Consider the following 18915-nt stretch of genomic DNA (forward strand, 5'->3'; position numbering starts at 1 on the left):
TTATATCTAAAGTCATCCTTAAACTATTAATTTGGTCTCATTTTACTTAAAAAATTAAACAAGATTCAAAAAGAATGTTCCACATGTCACATTTTTATTGGTTGATATCATATTTTGGTAAATTGGGACAGAATTGATAGTTTAGGACCATTTTGGGAAAAAAGCTCTAAAGATTAATAAGAAAATTAGGATATAATTTAGGGGCAATTTACTAATAAAGCCAAAAAATATATACACGTTGTAATAAAAACGCCAATTTTGGAAAAACGCGCCCAACGTCCCTAACTAACGTAACGCATCCTTCATTTGGATGGGCGGTTAGTTGGTGTCCGTACATTCTCTCTCTCAATTCAAATGTCATCCTCTCTTCTTATATTATTACCATTTCCACCTTAACCTTATACTACCCATTTCACTTTATTTCCTTCCATTTTCCTCTGCCAACCCAAACAAAACCTCTCTAATTCCCTTTCCTTTTCGACGATGAGAGAAATCCTTCACGTTCAAGGAGGCCAATGTGGGAACCAAATTGGATCCAAGTTTTGGGAAGTGATCTGCGGGGAACACGGCGTTGATCCTACTGGAAGGTACAATGCTGATGGTGAATCATCCGATAACCACCTGGAGCGGATCAATGTGTATTATAACGAGTCTTCCGGTGGAAGGTACGTTCCTCGTGCGGTTCTCATGGATCTTGAACCCGGTACTATGGATAGTATCAGATCTGGTCCCTACGGCCAGATCTTTAGGCCTGATAATTTCGTCTTTGGACAATCTGGCGCTGGAAACAATTGGGCCAAGGGTCATTACACTGAAGGTGCCGAGTTGATTGATGCTGTTCTTGATGTTGTTCGTCAAGAGGCTGAGAATTGTGATTGCTTGCAAGGTATACGCATTATTCCCCTACTTTTACATTTTCATACTAATCGAAATCTATTTTCCAAAGATTCTTTTCTTAGAAATTTGGATTTGATTTTCGTAGAATTGATTCTAGCAGTATTCTTTTAATTGCAGTTTACTTGATCCATTCCATCATAATTACTCTTCCTTTTTTACCTCAGTGCTTGAAACTTTTTATCTATTTTATTGCCATAGCACTATTGCGATAATGATATAGAATTGCTTTTGATGTTTATCGTTTGATTTCCTTACGACGATGACCATATCAAGCTGAAATCATCTCAATTTCAGTTTCACCTATCCCAACAATCTGTAAACAATAGCAAAATCTTCAAAATTATAAAAGACAATTTACTTTGAAAATTACATGAAATGACTGCTTATTTGTTCCATTATCAACCTTCTCTTTAGTTGGCTAATGGTTAGGAGTAATATTTAGTTAACCAAACTGCGGTGTTATTAGTAAGCTTCTTTTTGTCTGGTGTGGAGGCAAAAGAGGCCATAGTTCTTAATCTACCTTTTGTTACATATATAAATATACATATATAAGCAGAATTATTTATCTGTAGTTTTTTTTATTTTCTTTTCATGTTACGACTTTGATTGCCCAACAACATTTCATTTTGTCTTTAATACTACCGACAACTTTGGTGGAGCCTTGATAAACCTTTTAATGCATTTGGTGGAGCATTGGGGATCCTTACCAACTCACCGTCATATGAATGCAGTCTTTACATTATTATTATTATGGCTTGGCCAATATTTTTACATCTGAATCTTGAAGAACAAGAAAAATGAAAGTATCTAAATGAGCATGGAGAATCATAACTAACATGCATAAATGCACACACCATGTGACTGTTGTATCAATCAAATGGTAAATTGTAACATTGGCATGAGTATCAGATCTCGTGTTATGCAAAATTTTGAAGAGTAGTAAGTTTAAAATATAAAGAGATAACCATCTTTCTAGATCTAGATCTATCTGAAAGGGACAAATGTTGTCATTATCTGATAATGGTTTGACTGCTGTGAAAGATTTGGTTTGTTGCTATTATAACTGTAGTAACATTAGATCATGATAATGGTGGATTATTGAATTAATCCATATTAAGGGCCGTTGTTGATTCCGTTTAGGGTTTTAAAAGTGTTTTTCATCGCAGAAGCAATGAATAACACCTAGTATTTTGGGTTAAAATTGCGGTGGAAATATGTTTTTTCATTCAAATGTAAAAATTGATATTTAAGTGTTTTAGACTTATGGCTTTTACTTTTGAAAAATTATGAAAATACTTTTATTTATATAAATTATTTAAATGATATATAAAAAATTAGATTAATTTATATTTAATGTATCAATATTTAAATTATTTAAATAATTTACATATCATTATATTAAATTATTTAAATATCATTTATCATTATATTAAATTTTTAAATATAATTTATTATTATATTTGTTTTTAAAATATTTTATATATCATTAATTTAAAAAATAATTTATATTAATTAATTAATTAAAAGATATTTAAAATTTATACTTTATATATTACCATGTTAAATTATTTCAATATCATATACCTTAAATAAACTTTTAAAAACAATAGTTTGGAGCGTGATACTTTTATCTTTCGGGTAAATTCTTTCGCTTTTAGATAAGGGTTAGTTTAAAAAGTCACTTAGTGTTCATATTATCGGCTAAATAACATGAAAATTTTCCCTTTGAATTGTCTGATGAAGCGAACTTGTTTATATTACTTCTGGAACAGGCTTTCAGGTATGCCATTCGCTTGGAGGAGGCACAGGCTCAGGCATGGGAACTCTCCTGATATCGAAAATCAGAGAGGAATATCCTGACAGGATGATGATGACATTCTCTGTTTTCCCTTCACCTAAAGTCTCCGATACAGTTGTGGAGCCGTATAATGCCACCCTCTCTGTGCATCAATTGGTTGAGAATGCTGATGAATGCATGGTTCTTGACAACGAGGCACTTTATGATATTTGCTTCAGGACATTGAAGCTCACTACTCCAAGCTGTGAGTGATAACATATTCATCTTGATGAATGGCTTGCTATAAAGGTGAAACGATTTAAATTAGTGAAGCTAACTGTGAACTTTTAATCTTGCAGTTGGGGATCTGAACCACTTGATATCTGGAACAATGAGTGGTGTAACATGCTGCCTAAGGTTCCCTGGACAGCTGAACTCAGACCTCCGGAAGTTGGCTGTGAACCTGATCCCATTCCCACGTCTTCACTTCTTTATGGTCGGGTTTGCACCACTTACATCCCGTGGTTCCCAGCAATACATTTCGCTCACTGTTCCGGAGTTGACACAGCAGATGTGGGATGCCAAGAACATGATGTGTGCTGCTGACCCTCGCCATGGTCGCTACCTAACAGCCTCAGCTATGTTCCGAGGCAAGATGAGCACCAAAGAGGTTGATGAACAGATGATCAACGTTCAGAACAAGAATTCATCTTACTTCGTGGAGTGGATTCCCAATAATGTGAAGTCCAGTGTTTGTGATATTCCACCAAAGAACCTAAGGATGGCATCGACTTTTGTGGGGAACTCAACATCAATCCAGGAGATGTTTAGGAGGGTAAGTGAACAATTCACAGCAATGTTCCGTCGCAAGGCGTTTTTGCATTGGTACACTGGTGAAGGGATGGATGAGATGGAGTTCACAGAAGCAGAAAGCAATATGAATGACTTGGTTGCAGAGTATCAGCAATACCAGGATGCGGCCGTGGATGATGAAGGGGAGTACGAGGATGATGTCGATGGTGTGGAGGACGATTATGAGTCCTAAATGAAACTCCAACGATAGACCTTTTCTAGCTTGTATTGTAATAATACTATTACTACTACGTGGCTGATAGTGTTTGTATAACTTTTCTGGTTTGCTCGTATATTGTATTTCTCACGATGATGGCTTGTATTGTAATAATACTATTACTACTACGTGGCTGATAGTGTTTGTATAACTTTTCTGGTTTGCTCGTATATTGATGATGATGATGATGATGATGATGATGTTTCTTTTTGCTTCTTTCCGACTCAAATAAAGAAAATTTATCAATTTAAACCTTTCATTCTTCAATTCAACACCCACTATAATCCCCATTTTAAATATTGCTTTATATATATATATTAATTTATTAACAAATTATTATAACACATCTATAAGTTTATTTATTAATTAATGTAAATTTTCATATTTTAAATAAATATTTAAAAAATTATGAAAAATTCAAAATATGAAAATAAAAAATATATATAAAATTTGATGTTATTTAAACCGGACTGGATCAGCCAGTTGGATTGAGAACTGATTAGGGTATCGATTTGATGACAGGTAAATAATCATTAACCATAAACCAGTACGAATTTATTGAACCGAGCTAAAAAATCAATTGAACCTAACATTCTAATCGATTTCGAACTGGTCTAACCAATTGGTTCCCAGAATGACCACTTCGTCCAGTTCAAAGCAAATAAATTATTAAAAAAAATTGGTTCAATTGCTAGTTTAATTGATTTTTAGCGTAGTTTAATTAGCCCATACCTGTTTTTGGGTCAATCTAATTTTAAAATTTTTAAACTTTTTTAGTTCTCAACATTTACATTTTTTTGTCAATTTCGTTCACACCCTTTAAAAGAACGTAAATTTATTTTGAAAATTTAAAATTTATTTTTTCTTCTTTTAAAGAAAAAAATAAAAATATATTCTTTAAAAAATAAAAAATATTTAAAATAAAAAATAAAAATATTTTTCAAAAAAATATTTTAAAAATATAAAAATTAAATTTTATCTAAATTGGACCGGATCAATTGGATTAAGAAACAACTAGGTATCGATTCAATGAGAAGTAAAAAACTAATTGACCGACGAATCAATACGAACTTGTTGAACTGAGCTAAAAAATCAATTGAATTCGTAGTTGAACCAAATTTTATACTTTTTAATATTTTATTTTTTATTTTTAATAATTTATTTGCTTTGAACCAGTTAGATCAGTTGTTCTAGGAATCAATTGGTCAGGCTAGTTGAAATCAGTTCAACAACTATTTTATTATATTTTTTAACTCAGTTCAACCCATCTAAACCAATTTGCATGTCAACTAGAGGTGCTCATGGGCCGGGTCGGGCTTAGAAAAAAATTTGGCCCGTGTCCTAGGTCTGGGCCCGGCCCGAAATATGGGCCTAAAATTTTGTCCAGGCCCGGCCTGGGAAGAAAATCATAAACCCGAGCCCGGCCCGGCCCGACCCATTTTTTAAATAAACACCAAAAAATTTAAAAAAATAAAAAAGTATTTTAAAAATAAAAAATAAATATTTTTATTATATTCGGGCCGGGCCGAGCCCGGGCCAAAAAAGTGTTGCTCGAGGCTCGGCCCGTTTTCTAAACGGGCCTCATTTTTTTGCCCAAACCTATATTTCGGGCCTATATTTTTACCCGAACCCTCTCATATTTCGGGCGGGCCGGGCCAGGCCGCCCAACCCATGAGCAGCTCTAGTGCAACCAATTTTTACCTATTGTTAGACTAATAACCCAGTCGGTTCTCCATCCAACTAGTTGGTCTGATCCAGTTTAGATGATAATGAAATTTGAGATTTTTTTGTATTTTTAAAATAATATTTATTTTTTTATTTTTTTAATTTGAAGTGTTTTTATATGTTTTTATAATTTTTTTATGTTTTTATTTAAAAATATGAAAAAAGTAATTTTTAAATTTTTTATGTACTTTTAAAGGGTAAGGACCAAATTGATAAAAGAATGTTAATGTTAAAGGTTAAATTTTTTTTTAGCTTCAACAATTTAAAATTGACAGTAAAATTAGATGGTGGGACCAAAATTTTTAAATAAAAAATACAAGAACTCAATGTCTGAAAATTAAAATATATGAAATAAAATTTTAAATTTAAAAAATTATGAAGTAAAAGAATATTGAGATTAAATGAGAGCTGAAGATATGTATTATATAGATATAAAATTGCATGTACATGTTTATAATAAAATGTAGGGAATTTTATAAATAAATCTTACATGCCAACATTTAACAAGGACAGCACCATCGAATTATATTGAATCTTTAAATTATTACATAAATTTTGTTTAATGTTTTCACATTTATGAACTAACCTAAAAATATATGTCAACTCAACAGTTGATAGCTTGAAACAGAGGCCACGTGTCAGTCGGGGGTCTATTCTCTGTATCTACGACTCCATTAATATACCTTCCAAACAGATGAATGCTGCCAAGGTTATGCGTTCGTTTATAACAAAGTCCAGTGTTTCTTTTTTATCTCGATTTTTCCACATGCAAAACAGTTTTATCAACTTTGATTTCTTTAATTTAGATACGAGAGTTTTAAATAGAAAAAGAAAGATTCTTAGGGGGAATATCCCAAGCTTCCATCTGAGCTTCCAAGATATTTGTGGTTGTTCCATAGCAGAGGTACACCAGTTCAGCAGGTCACCTGGCAATAGCAGGTGCTTTCGACTTCCTGCACTTCCGAGGTTTAAGCTTCGCTTATATGTTCTTCACTCTAAATGATCCTTCGCATTGGGCTGTTTTTTGTTTCATTTTCATCCTTCACATTGATCCTAATTCATTAACAATGTGTCCACTACGCATCAATGGCTCTCCAAATGGAAACGTCAAAACGTTGGGGTCAGCCGGAACCATATTCGAGGCTGAAGATTCCGATATCCTCCTGAGGATTATGGAAAGACCCAGAGCGATAAATGTATCCTTTGAAGAAAGGCCTTCCAATGAACTTTTGAGTAACCACTTTGAATGCCTGTCTCCACATGGTAGAAGGTCAGGGTTTAACTCCCCTAGATCATATACAAGCTTTGAGGCTCACGCCATGGTAGGTGAGGCATGGGAGAATATGAAGCGCTCCATTGTTTACTATCGTAGACAACCTGTTGGAACTGTTGCTGCAATGGACCATTCTGTTGAAGAACTCAATTATGATCAGGTTTTTATTTTATTAAAAACTTTGTTGTAGGGAATTAAGCTGAATTTTGTTCATAACTAAAAGAAACTCTGTTTTGCAGGTTTTTGTTAGAGATTTTGTTCCAAGTGCTTTGGCTTTTTTGATGAATGGGGAGGAAGAGGTAGTGAAGAATTTTCTTCTGAAAACTCTTCATTTACAGTCGTGGGAGAAAATGATAGACCAGTTCAAGCTAGGAGAAGGAGTAATGCCAGCAAGTTTCAAAGTGATCCACAACCCCGTGAGGAACAGGGAGATCTTAATAGCAGACTTCGGTGAGAGTGCGATAGGGAGAGTAGCGCCTGTTGATTCTGGGTTTTGGTGGATTATATTGCTTCGTGCATATACAAGGCATACGGGAGACTCATCATTGGCCGAAATGCCGGAGTGCCAAAGGGGTATGCGACTTATACTCACTTTGTGTCTTTCAGAAGCCTTTGATACTTTCCCAACTCTTCTCTGTGCCGATGGATGCTGCATGATTGACCGCAGAATGGTTGGTTTGTTTTTCTTACCCTCACTTTATATCTAATTTATATGGGTTTCAAGACCGAATTTATATCTAATTTCAGTGCAAATCCAGGGTGTTTATGGCTATCCAATCGAGATCCAAGCGCTGTTCTTCATGGCCCTAAGATGTGCATTGCTTTTATTAAAACAAGACCAAGAGGGGAAAGAATTCATAGAACGTATAGTTAAACGCCTCCATGCTTTAAGCTTTCACATGAGGAATTACTTTTGGCTGGATTTGAAGCAGCTAAATGACATATACCGCTATAAAACAGAGGAATACTCTCATACAGCGGTGAACAAGTTCAATGTGATGCCTGATTCACTTCCAGACTGGGTGTTCGATTTTATGCCAACTCGAGGTGGCTACTTCATTGGAAATGTCAGCCCTGCAAGAATGGATTTCCGTTGGTTCTGTTTAGGCAATTGTGTGGCGATTTTGTCATCTTTGGCAACTCCAGAGCAAGCTTCAGCCATAATGGATCTTATCGAGTCGCGTTGGGATGAGTTGGTGGGAGAAATGCCATTGAAGATATGTTATCCAGCTCTTGAAAGCCATGAATGGAGAATCGTAACGGGATGTGACCCCAAGAATACCAGATGGAGTTATCACAATGGAGGATCCTGGCCTGGTAATGAAGTTTCTTGTTACAAACAATAATGGTATATTTTGAATTGCATTATGATTTGGTCAGAAGCTTTGTATTTGCAGTGCTTCTATGGCTGCTCACAGCCGCTTGTATAAAGACAGGGCGCCCACAAATTGCGAGACGTGCCATAGAACTTGCTGAAAACCGGTTGTCGAAAGACCACTGGCCTGAGTACTATGATGGAAAGACGGGGCGATATATCGGGAAGCAAGCTCGTAAGTTTCAGACATGGTCAATTTCAGGGTATTTGGTAGCCAAAATGATGCTGGAAGACCCATCTCATCTGGGTATGATTTCACTGGAGGAAGACAAACAGATGAAGCCCCTCATGAAAAGATCTACTTCCTGGACTTGTTGATACTTGCTTGTTTCTTTAAAATATGCTCTCACTTACTCTAATAAAATTTGAAATTCAGATCCATTAGAACAAGGTTAAAAATTGAATTCTAGAATTTGGTTTGATTATCTTTTTTCTTTAAAAAAATTTATCATTTATCTCTTTTTCTTTTAAGTATTTATTTTTTAAATACTTTATTATGGGTAATTATTTGATACATACTCCGTGAAAATTTTTTTATTCCATAAGTAAATTTGAGATTTTGTCATATGTCTTATTTATTTTATATTTTCTTTTTAAATATAACTTAAGGACACATGATAAAATTGCAACCCACTTGTGGAGTTAAAACTTTCCACCGCCAATGTACTAAATAATTATAATTTTACTATAATCTATAGGACACTTGTCAACCCCTTGACTTTTCTTGTATAGATCATACTAACTCGGTTAGGGGTTTTATAACAAGTATAAATAATACTAGAAATTCTATCACATGCGTATGCGTGCATAAACTATGTATTTAAAATATAAATGTACTTTTAAAATAACATATAATAAATAATGAAGCATATGATTCGAAACTAAATAATAATTAAAAATTTTATCACAAGCGTATGCGTGTGGAAATTACTACTCAAAACATAAATAAGTGTTTAATAATAACATATAATAAATGATGAAATATATGATTTGAAACAAATTAAGAATAGCATATGAAATATGCATGATATTAAAATAGAAAAAGTAGATTAATTTCTGAATAAAATGAAATTTAAGCACGTAAATACACCATATTAATAATACTAAATGTACTACAATTATTTATCATGATGTTGTCATTAATCCTGAGTTAGTATCGAGTTGTCTCGTAACACCAACTCAATCAACAACATTATCAATATAGAAATTATATCACATACATATGCGTGTGGAACCATATTTAGAATATAAAGATGAATTTAAAAATGATAAATATGGTTTTACTAACCCCAAAGTTGAAACGAATAAGAAAAATCAATATAAAATTTTGGTTGAGTAGTAAATTTTAAGTTTTATTAATCCAATAAATAATATGGGTTCAAATACCACCTAAAATAAAAGACTAAACTACACTCAAATAATATAATTGATTTAAAATATGAACGAACATCAAGGTAATTTTTTCAATCGTATTGGTGTCTTAATTATTTATGACACCAACTCAAGAAAAAATTTAAATAATAATATAAATATTTAATAATATTATTAATAATTTAAGTTAAGTGAACTAAATTTTCAAAAACCTTTTAACCGATACTGGATTCAATGATCAACAAATTCAAGTGTATTAATCAAACTTTGCATACCACTTAATTGTCCCTCTCTTTGGAGAGAGATTTTCCAAGTAAAATAAGCCCAATTAACCCATTGAAATGTTTGGGGTCCTATTTAGCCTCTTGCAAATCGAAACAAATGAAAATATTTCCTTTCAAAGTTAAATTATGAACCCGAAATTTAGTTTGTTCAATGAAACCTAAACTATCTCCTTTATTTGTAATAAATAATAATTAATTTTTATATGGGGTTCAACCTATTGTGCAAAATATTTTAGACTAATATTATAGTCGAGCAAATAGCTTTGTAATACATTCCTTGTAGGTATACTACACCGAATTAATATTGGTAATTAGGCTACTTAATGGATAATTACGATACTTTCCCATATATCTATTCCATATATATAGCTTTCTAATACATCTTCCCTATATGTATGAGAAATTATTTTATGGATCCTTCTCACCACATCATTCATGGTCCATTTTCAATTATTTAATGACATTCAATAATTTTTCCATGTCATTGATACATAATTTTAGTAATTTTTTTACCCTAAACCTTGAACCTCAAATCTTGAACCTTGAACCCTAAACATCAAACCCCGAACTCAGAATCCAAAACTTAAACCCAAACCTTAAACTTTAAACCTTAAACCTTGTTCAGGGTTTAAGGTCAGGGTTACAGGTTTAGGGTTTAAGGTTCAGGATTCTAAGTTTTGAGTTTGGGGTTCAAGATTTAGGGTTTAGAGTGTAACACCTCTCATTTGTCCCCGTCGTCGAAATCGAGTTACAGGATGCTACAATATAAAATGGAACAATTAGAAACAATTAACAACCAAAATTCAATTTCTTTAATCACTTTAATCATGTAATACCATTTAAAACTTTTCTTGAGTCTTATATGAGCTTACGTGAGCTCTAGAGTTGACTCGAGAACAAACAAGGATCAAACTATAACATTTTCAAAAGATAAAGGCAATCATGAAAAACAGGGGTCACATAGTGGACAAATGGGAACCGTGTGATTCTAACACTTCCTATATATTAGTGGACAAATGGTCGTGTCACCAACTCGTGTGTGACACATGACCGTGTGGACAAAATTTGACCACTTTGTTCCCTATTCAAAACCATTCAAGCTTTTAACCTATATGCACATAATTGTACACTCATACCAGCATCAAAACCTTTCCAAAACATGCACCAAACATTTATTTAACTAAACACAAAACCATTCAAACCATTCTACATGAAATTGACACTTTGCTTAATATAAAAACCTATGTATTCATCAACTAAACAAACATAGCTTATCATTCATATTTACGTTTCAAACTTAACCAATTCATAATCAAAATATACCATTCATGCTTCATCTTTTAATACAAATAATGCCAAAGTAACCACTTCCCTGTATAATACATATATCAATCAATTAAACACCAAATTAACATGCCTCATTTGACACCACCAAGCATTTCACCTATTTGAGCATCTTATGCCATACCAGACAACCACATCAATATCACCACATAAACTTAATCAACTACATTAAAAAATAGCCATTCAATAAGCTCCAAACTTAACTTACTATATTGCCAATATGCAAACACACTTTTATGCGTCATACTTCAACATTTAACTTCCAAAATAACATATATACAATATGACTCCTATTTACATGCCACATAAATGAGTTTTGAACAATTAAAATACTATCGAGATAGAAGTTCGATAGTGTGAGCTTTGGAGCAATCCGATAGTCGAGTTTCGCAAAAGACAACTACAAAACAGAAACATAACTGAGTAAGCATTTCAATGCTTAGTAAGTTCATAGATTAGAACATTAACTCACCTTGATATATATTAACAAAATGAAATAGCTAGATACATAATTTTCTTGTTTTCACAATTCACAAATATACGGTGAGTTTATCATTTGCAATTCATATAACATTTCAATCGAATCAATATAACACATACTAGTACCATTCACTTCCATTTATCAAACATATCCACAATTGTATCAATTCAATCAATGTAACATTTTCCATTCACAACATATACATATCAACAATCATATAAGTTCTCATCTGTACCATTAAACCTAATGAACTATAATAAACAGATACAAATACACGGGTAACCATCGAAACACACTTGATTGCTCAAATGAGCTAAACCACCAAGACACATTTGGGCACCAAAGCGCTAAGCCTATAGGCTACACATCCCTTCAAAACAGACATGGATCTCCATAGAGATAATCAACAACAATAGTCTCTGCAGAGACAAACTCGGTAATCTGCAACAAATGCTGGATTCTGATAACAGTAACTTTCTACGTACATTAATCCATTCAATATCATTTCTTTCACATTACCTGTTCGACGCACGAATAACCCTATTGTCATTCCAATAGTATCCTATCCTATCATTCATCCTGGCACAATTACAGAATAATATCATTTATTACAATTCAGTCTATTCTTCACCTTTTTGTACCAATTCGTATATAACATCAAAGTATATTCAAATAACACATATATAAATTTCAATCACAAACATCTCACTTACATATATATACTACATCATATGAACTTACCTGGAAAACGATATTAAACAAGGTGTCAATGACTAGTTTGCAATTTTCCCTTTTCCTCGATTAAGTTCCAATTGATTCGATTCTTAATCTATATGACAATTCATTTCAAAATATTAGTGCTAATTACCTTATAATATTTTATTTAATGCATATGATATCCTATTATAATTTTTAAAATTTTCCTAAAGTTTTGCAGTTTTTTCAATTTAGTCCTTAAAACCAAAACTATCATATCTTTCACATTTGGCCTCGTTTCACAATCCGATTCAAATACATCCTTTTATAGTCTCTAAAATCAATAATTATAGAAATTTTATGTGAATTTTGAAAAGTTTACAAGTTAGTCCCTATACTCAAAACTAACAACTTTTACTTTACAAATTAGTCCTTAATCATATCTAAGCTTAAAATCAAACCACTTAAAACCAAAAAAATTAAAAAACATCAATGGTAACATTTCAAAACTTTAATAGTTCCTCAATTAATCCCTGGGTTAGCTAAATCGAGCTACAACAATCTTAAAAGCATAAAATTTATGAAAAACTGACCTGAATTTACATACCATGAAAGGCCGAATGTTAATGGAATTTTTGAAGCTTTCATTCCTTTGCTTACATTGTGAAAACGGTGAAGATGGATGAGAATGAAGGTACTTTCTCTTTCCATCCACCTATTGTTTTGTTTATTAATTCTTAACTTTTATTTAATCAACATAATAATTAACAAAACTAAGCTAAAAACACATGCTCAACCGACTATGTCTTATAAAAATGGCTAATTTGCCACTTAAAACCTCTATGTTATACTATTTAATCATTTCAAATAATAAAAATCAATAATGGTTAATTTTTACGATTGTTATAACTTAGTCCTTATACTTTAATTACTAACCGTTTGTTAAAAGTCACCAGCCAAAAATCAATATAATTCTACAATAGACTAGTAAATATTAATAAATAATATTTATTTACTCGACCATCGAAAAATGGGGTTCCAGAACTGCTATTTTTGGTACCACTAAAAATTAGGATATTACATAGGGTTTGAGTTTAGGGTTTGAGGTTCGAGGTTTGAGTTTGAGGTTCGGAATTCGAGATTTGGGTTTATGGTTTGGGGTTTGGGGTTCAAGGTTTAGGATTCAAGGTTCTGGGTTTGGGATAAAAAATTACCAAAATTATGTATCAATGACTTGAAAAAATTTGTTGAAATGTCATTAAATAATTGGAAAGGAATCATAGATGATGTGGTAGAAAATGTCAATAAAGTAATTTCTCCTATTTGTATACATATTAACCATGTATTTAGGCTATTTTAACGAGTTAATATTTAAAAAAAAAAACCTTACTTTAATGGATGATGCAATTTTAACAAACAAAAATATATTGTTGTAACAACATAAATTTATCATTTTATTTAATTTGCATAATTTTTCTAATATGTAAATTTATAGGTTAATATTTTTCATTTAAATGTTAATGTGACATGAGTGACACATATAAAAAGGAAACTATTACTTCCCTTATTTGTGTCAATATACTACTTTAAAATACATATATATGATAATTTTACTATAATAAAATTTTTAATTGAGTTGGTTTTATAAGTCAACCAATTTTTAATTAAGTGGAGAAACTATAAAAAATATATTATTTTTACAAAACAAGTCATATTATTACGTAAGTATTTTGTTTTTTTTAATATTTTTATAAAAGTTATATGCCATAAGTCTTAATACTCTTCACAAATTTAAAATTTAGTCCATGTATTTTTATTTTCAGGAATTTGGTTTATTTTCTTTTCAAATTTCAAAATTCAAGTCCAATAATTAACATCATTAAGATTTTTGGTAAAATTTGTTGGTGTTACATTTTGAAATAAAAAAAATACTCACTTGATAACCATGGAACTAGAAATGACATTATAATGAACGTAAATTTAACAAAATAATTTTAACAATATTAATAGTTGGACTTGAATTTTGAAACCTGAAAAGTAAAGGTAAAAAAAGGGATTATATTACTAGAAATAAAAGTACATGGACTAAATTCTAAATTTACAAAGAGTACAAAGACTTATGGCACATTTTAACCTTTTATAAATGGTTGAATACCTAATTTGGTACATGAGTTTGACACTTTTTTTTCCCTAATATGATACCTGTGTTATTTTTTGGTTCGATTTGATACCTGTATTTGAAATATATATTTTGATACCTAAAGGTAACAATGTGAACTTTTTAGTCTTTAATTCGGGGTTTAGAGTTGATTTGATGAAAATACATAATTAACTAATAATATTAGCAATTAAATTTCATCAAATCAACCCCATAACTCAAGTTAAATCACATCCATGAAACTATATTTGACAAATTAAATGCAAAGTTAAACAAATTTACAATTAACACTGAATTTATTTATTAACAAAATCATAAAAAAAATCAAACCTAAAAACATTAGCAATTAACATTCATGAAATCAACTTAAAACCCCAAATTAAACAATAAAAGGTTACATTGCTACTTTTGGATACAAAAAAATATAACTTTTGTCAAACACAGGTACTAGATTGGACCAACAAACAACACAAGTACCACATTAGAAAAAAAATGTCAAACTTGGGCACCAAATGATATATTAAGCCATTATAAATCAATAAAAATTTACGTACAATGATATTTGAACTAAGGACACTATAAAATATCAAACCTTCAACTTTATCATTTTTTTAAACATATATAGCAACATTTTATTTTTATGTAAAATTTTAATTGTTACATAATTTCTTTTCACTCGTATTGTGATTGTGCTTAGAATAATAATAATTAAACAATAATTAGTATAGATATACCAATAAGTGTCAGTGCAGTGGAACGGTGCATTGAACTCCCAATTAGTGAATACATATTCAAATATTTAAGACGATATTATTCCAAACATGAATAGAACAAACCCGAAACATACAAAAGATAATATATATATATATATATATATATATATATATATGAGAATAAAACAATCATAAAATGTTTCATTTCAGTCTTTCTTCAAGGTTTGCTTTTCCTTTAATTCTGCCTTCAGTTATTTTTAAAACTTAATCAATTTAAGAAGCTAGCTTAAGTAGTTAAGCATCAAACTAGTTGAATCTGCTTTCTTTCTTTAACAATGTTGAACTAATTTTAATAATAATAATTATAATATCATCTCTAAAATTAAAATTATATATATCTAAAATTTTTACCTTTTTCAATGCGATGCAATATTGATAGCTTTCGGACGTTGAAATTCTCTATCCATATGTATAAATTTATGCAGCAGGTTGTAGGGACTGAGCCATCCTTGATTAAAATAAAATAATTCATTTTAATTATTGGCAAAATTAGTTGAAAATAATTCTAAATCATAAGGGTGCCTATCTGTTTGATAATTATATCATTTGCAGGAGCAACACCAAAACTAGAATTAAGCAAAAGATCAAATTAATTACTTATTCTATTTAAGTATTGAATGAAACTAATGGTAGCTCTCTTCAACAACTTTAATTAGGACTAACCATGCCCACCTTACCCTCACTACTTGATTTTTATTTACCCTTTTAAATTCTATCTTTTATTTAATTATGTATTTCACCCCTTTTTTTTATGAAAAATTAAAAATTAATCATATAATCATCACCGTCGCGTAAACTATCAACGGCACCTTGTCATGTCAGATATTGTGATTGGCCTAAAACTTGGTCGGGATGCATGCTTGAATTTTCGGATTGATGTATGACATCCTTTCAAACTATAGTACAAAATTATAAATTTTATTATCTATAAAATATTAAATTTCGAATCCTCATGTAAATATTATATAATTGAAAAATTCAAAAACTAACATTGACATTCAATTGTTGATCTACTAGTAGCCGGATATCTTCGATTTCGTTCGCTAGTCCCATATGACTCTTGTGATTGTTCCACCTATTCAAATAATATGTTATTTCAAAAATATGATAATGAAAAAAATATTATGCTAACTGTATTATCAAATGAATTTCACCTTATCACGAGTGGAAAGTATAAGGGGCGTCGACTCAGGGATGTAAAAATAGTAGTTGATACCATGCCTGTGACTGCAGAAAGAATATGCAACTATCGATTTTAATTTTTTGTGGTTGTGTTGCCCGACACATCTCTCGATACAACGTGGCAAACATACTTGGTCCCCAATTGAGGCGCGTCACTTCTTTCAAGTCGACGAGTTGTAGTAACGACCTTAAATGTACCAGAGTTTGAGATTTATCAAGCATTAGAACACTCCTGATTAACCTCAGGATGTATGCTTAGGCATATTGTTCTTTTTTAAGGGCACTCGCGGAGTTGTTGAGATAATTTAAATTTTGTTCTAATCATTTCATCTCTATCTGGCTAGCAAAAAACCTCTCAAACATCTTACCTAATAGTTGCTCGCAAATATTGCTCCGACCGCCAATGACTGGCTTACCTATTGATAAATCAAGTTGTATTATTATTTTAATTATATTATCATATTGACAAAATTAGTTGAAAGTATTTCGAAATCATAAGGCTCCCTATATGTTTGATACCAAAACTAGAATTAAGCAAAGGATCAAATTAATCACTTATTCTATAAGTATTGAATGAAACTAATGGTAGCTCTCTTCAACAACTTTGATTAGGACTAACCATGCCCACCTTACCCTCGTTTCTTAATTACTCAAACTTGATTTTTATTTACCTTATTAAATCTCATCTTTTATTTAATTATGTATTTCACCCATTTATTTAATGAAAAATTAAAAAATTAATCACTTTAAATTATAAAATATAATCATTGTACTTTATAAAAGATAAATATTAATCCAATTAGATAATATTATTAAATTTTCCTATTAAATCGTTGTCTTAAAAATTAATTGTTCGACGATTTATATGCAAAAAAAATTAACAATAATTAACTGTTTAAAAATTTATATCAATAAATTAATAAAAAGATAGCAATTCAAGTTCATTTGTTTACTAGCAATTGAATTAACTAACATTGGCTTTCAATTGTTGATCTACCAGTAGCTGGATATCTTCGATCTGGTCCGCTAGTCCCACATGACTCGTGTGATTGTTCCACCTATTTAAATAATATGTTATTTCAAAAATATGATAATGAAAAAAAATATTATGCTAACTGTATTATCAAATGAATTTTACCTTATTACGAGTGTAAAGTATAAGGGGCATCGACTCGGGGACGTAAAAATGGTAGTCGATACCATGCCTGTGACTGCAAAAGGAGTATGCAACTATCGATTTTAATTTTTTGCGGTTGTATTGCCTGACACATCTCTCGATACAACATGGCAAACATAGTTGATCCTCAATTGAGTCGAGTCGGGTCGCGTCGCTTCTTTCAAGTCGACGAGTTGTAGTAGCAACCTTAAATGTATCATAGTTTGAGATTTATTAGGCATTAGAACATCCCCAATTAACCTCAAGATGTATGCTCAGGCGTGTTGTTATTTTTTAAGGGCACTCGTGGAGTTGTCGAGATAATTGAAATTTTTTTCCAACCATTTCATCTCTATCTGGCTAGCAAAAAACCTCTCAGGCATCTTACCTAATAGTTACTCGCAAATGTTGCTCCAAACGCCAATGACTGGCTTATCTACCGATAAACTGAGTTGTATTATTATTTTAGTTATATTATCATATTGGCAAAATTAGTTGAAAATAATTCTAAATCATAAGGCTGCCTATCTGTTTAATAATTATATCATTTGCAGAAGCAATACCAAAACTAGAATTAAGCAAAGGATCAAATTATTCACTTATTCTATTTAAGTATTGAATAAAACTAATGGTAGCTCTCTTCAACAACTTTGATTAGGCTAACCATGCCCACCTTACCCTCATTACTTAATTACTCAAACTTGATTTTTATTTACCTTCTTAAATTCCATCTTTTATTTAATTATGTAACTTGAAATTTTCTTTCTTATTCGTTGATGTAAATGTCTATCTTTGTATAACATATTTTCTGATGGCGTACATTGTAAGGTTACTTTTACATTTCACCTGTGCACAAATGACTATCATGGCTACTATAGATTTTCTTGTAAAAATACAATGTATGACTATTATTTCGGCTCAATAAAATTTCAGACTTTTCTAATTTATCTTTTAGACTATTGAATATATTGTGAGATGTTACTTTAATAACTTCAGCATAAGTGTACACACCAGTTGGTTTTTTTTTGTATGCATAACAGCCCAGCGCGTCACTTCCTTGGCGTAGCCTTGGCATCGTCTCTCAGCATACATTCCTTTACAGACCTAAAAACAGAAACAAATTTTATAAGTTCGTAAGAACTTAGTGAGCTAAACCTTAAGATACCTTTTTCATTCATTCTACATTGCATATGATGTTTTGCGTATCCTTTTTTCAAAACCATTTCTTGACCTTTTTCATTCATTCATTCATTCATTCTACATTTCTTGACCTTTTTTCTTCTTTAGCGAATACAATATCGAGGCTTCCATATTTCTTTCTTTAGAACCATTTTCCTTCTCTTGTGTGTATTAT

At 31.3% G+C, this 18915-nt stretch overlaps 2 protein-coding genes and 1 long non-coding RNA gene across 3 annotated transcripts; 2 read left to right on the forward strand and 1 right to left on the reverse strand.

The window, feature by feature from the left end:
• Positions 1-274: 274 nt before the first annotated feature.
• On the forward strand, positions 275-3937 carry LOC121213888 (tubulin beta chain). Its single transcript, XM_041087231.1, has 3 exons — positions 275-886; positions 2670-2939; positions 3034-3937. Exons 1-3 carry the CDS (start codon positions 484-486, stop codon positions 3717-3719), a joined length of 1359 nt encoding a protein of 452 aa, XP_040943165.1. The 5' UTR covers positions 275-483; the 3' UTR covers positions 3720-3937.
• Positions 3938-6535: 2598 nt separating this feature from the next.
• Positions 6536-8501, forward strand: LOC107917953 (probable alkaline/neutral invertase B). The gene is made up of 4 exons (XM_016847394.2): positions 6536-6901; positions 6981-7412; positions 7500-8058; positions 8139-8501. Exons 1-4 carry the CDS (start codon positions 6536-6538, stop codon positions 8432-8434), a joined length of 1653 nt encoding a protein of 550 aa, XP_016702883.2. The 3' UTR covers positions 8435-8501.
• A 2801-nt stretch (positions 8502-11302) lies between these two features.
• On the reverse strand, positions 11303-12968 carry LOC121213889 (uncharacterized). Its single transcript, XR_005909401.1, has 4 exons — positions 12886-12968; positions 12338-12425; positions 12116-12175; positions 11303-11515 (listed from the first exon to the last, which is right to left on the reverse strand). It is a non-coding gene; the product is annotated as an uncharacterized lncRNA (long non-coding RNA).
• Positions 12969-18915: the final 5947 nt, after the last annotated feature.

The sequence above is a fragment of the Gossypium hirsutum genome, chromosome D01, assembly GCF_007990345.1.
Source record: "Gossypium hirsutum isolate 1008001.06 chromosome D01, Gossypium_hirsutum_v2.1, whole genome shotgun sequence".
NCBI lineage: Eukaryota > Viridiplantae > Streptophyta > Magnoliopsida > Malvales > Malvaceae > Gossypium > Gossypium hirsutum.

What these genes read in the sequence shown, in the direction of transcription:
- LOC121213888 (XM_041087231.1), top strand. Translation starts at nt 484, where the DNA reads ATGAGAGAAATCCTTCACGTTCAAGGAGGCCAATGTGGGAACCAAATT. An exon ending in GAATTGTGATTGCTTGCAAG is followed by an intron (nt 887 to 2,669) that starts GTATACGCATTA and finishes CTTCTGGAACAG; the next exon opens with GCTTTCAGGTATGCCATTCG. An exon ending in GAAGCTCACTACTCCAAGCT is followed by an intron (nt 2,940 to 3,033) that starts GTGAGTGATAAC and finishes TTAATCTTGCAG; the next exon opens with TTGGGGATCTGAACCACTTG.
- LOC107917953 (XM_016847394.2), top strand. Translation starts at nt 6,536, where the DNA reads ATGTGTCCACTACGCATCAATGGCTCTCCAAATGGAAACGTCAAAACG. An exon ending in AAGAACTCAATTATGATCAG is followed by an intron (nt 6,902 to 6,980) that starts GTTTTTATTTTA and finishes TCTGTTTTGCAG; the next exon opens with GTTTTTGTTAGAGATTTTGT. An exon ending in GCATGATTGACCGCAGAATG is followed by an intron (nt 7,413 to 7,499) that starts GTTGGTTTGTTT and finishes GTGCAAATCCAG; the next exon opens with GGTGTTTATGGCTATCCAAT.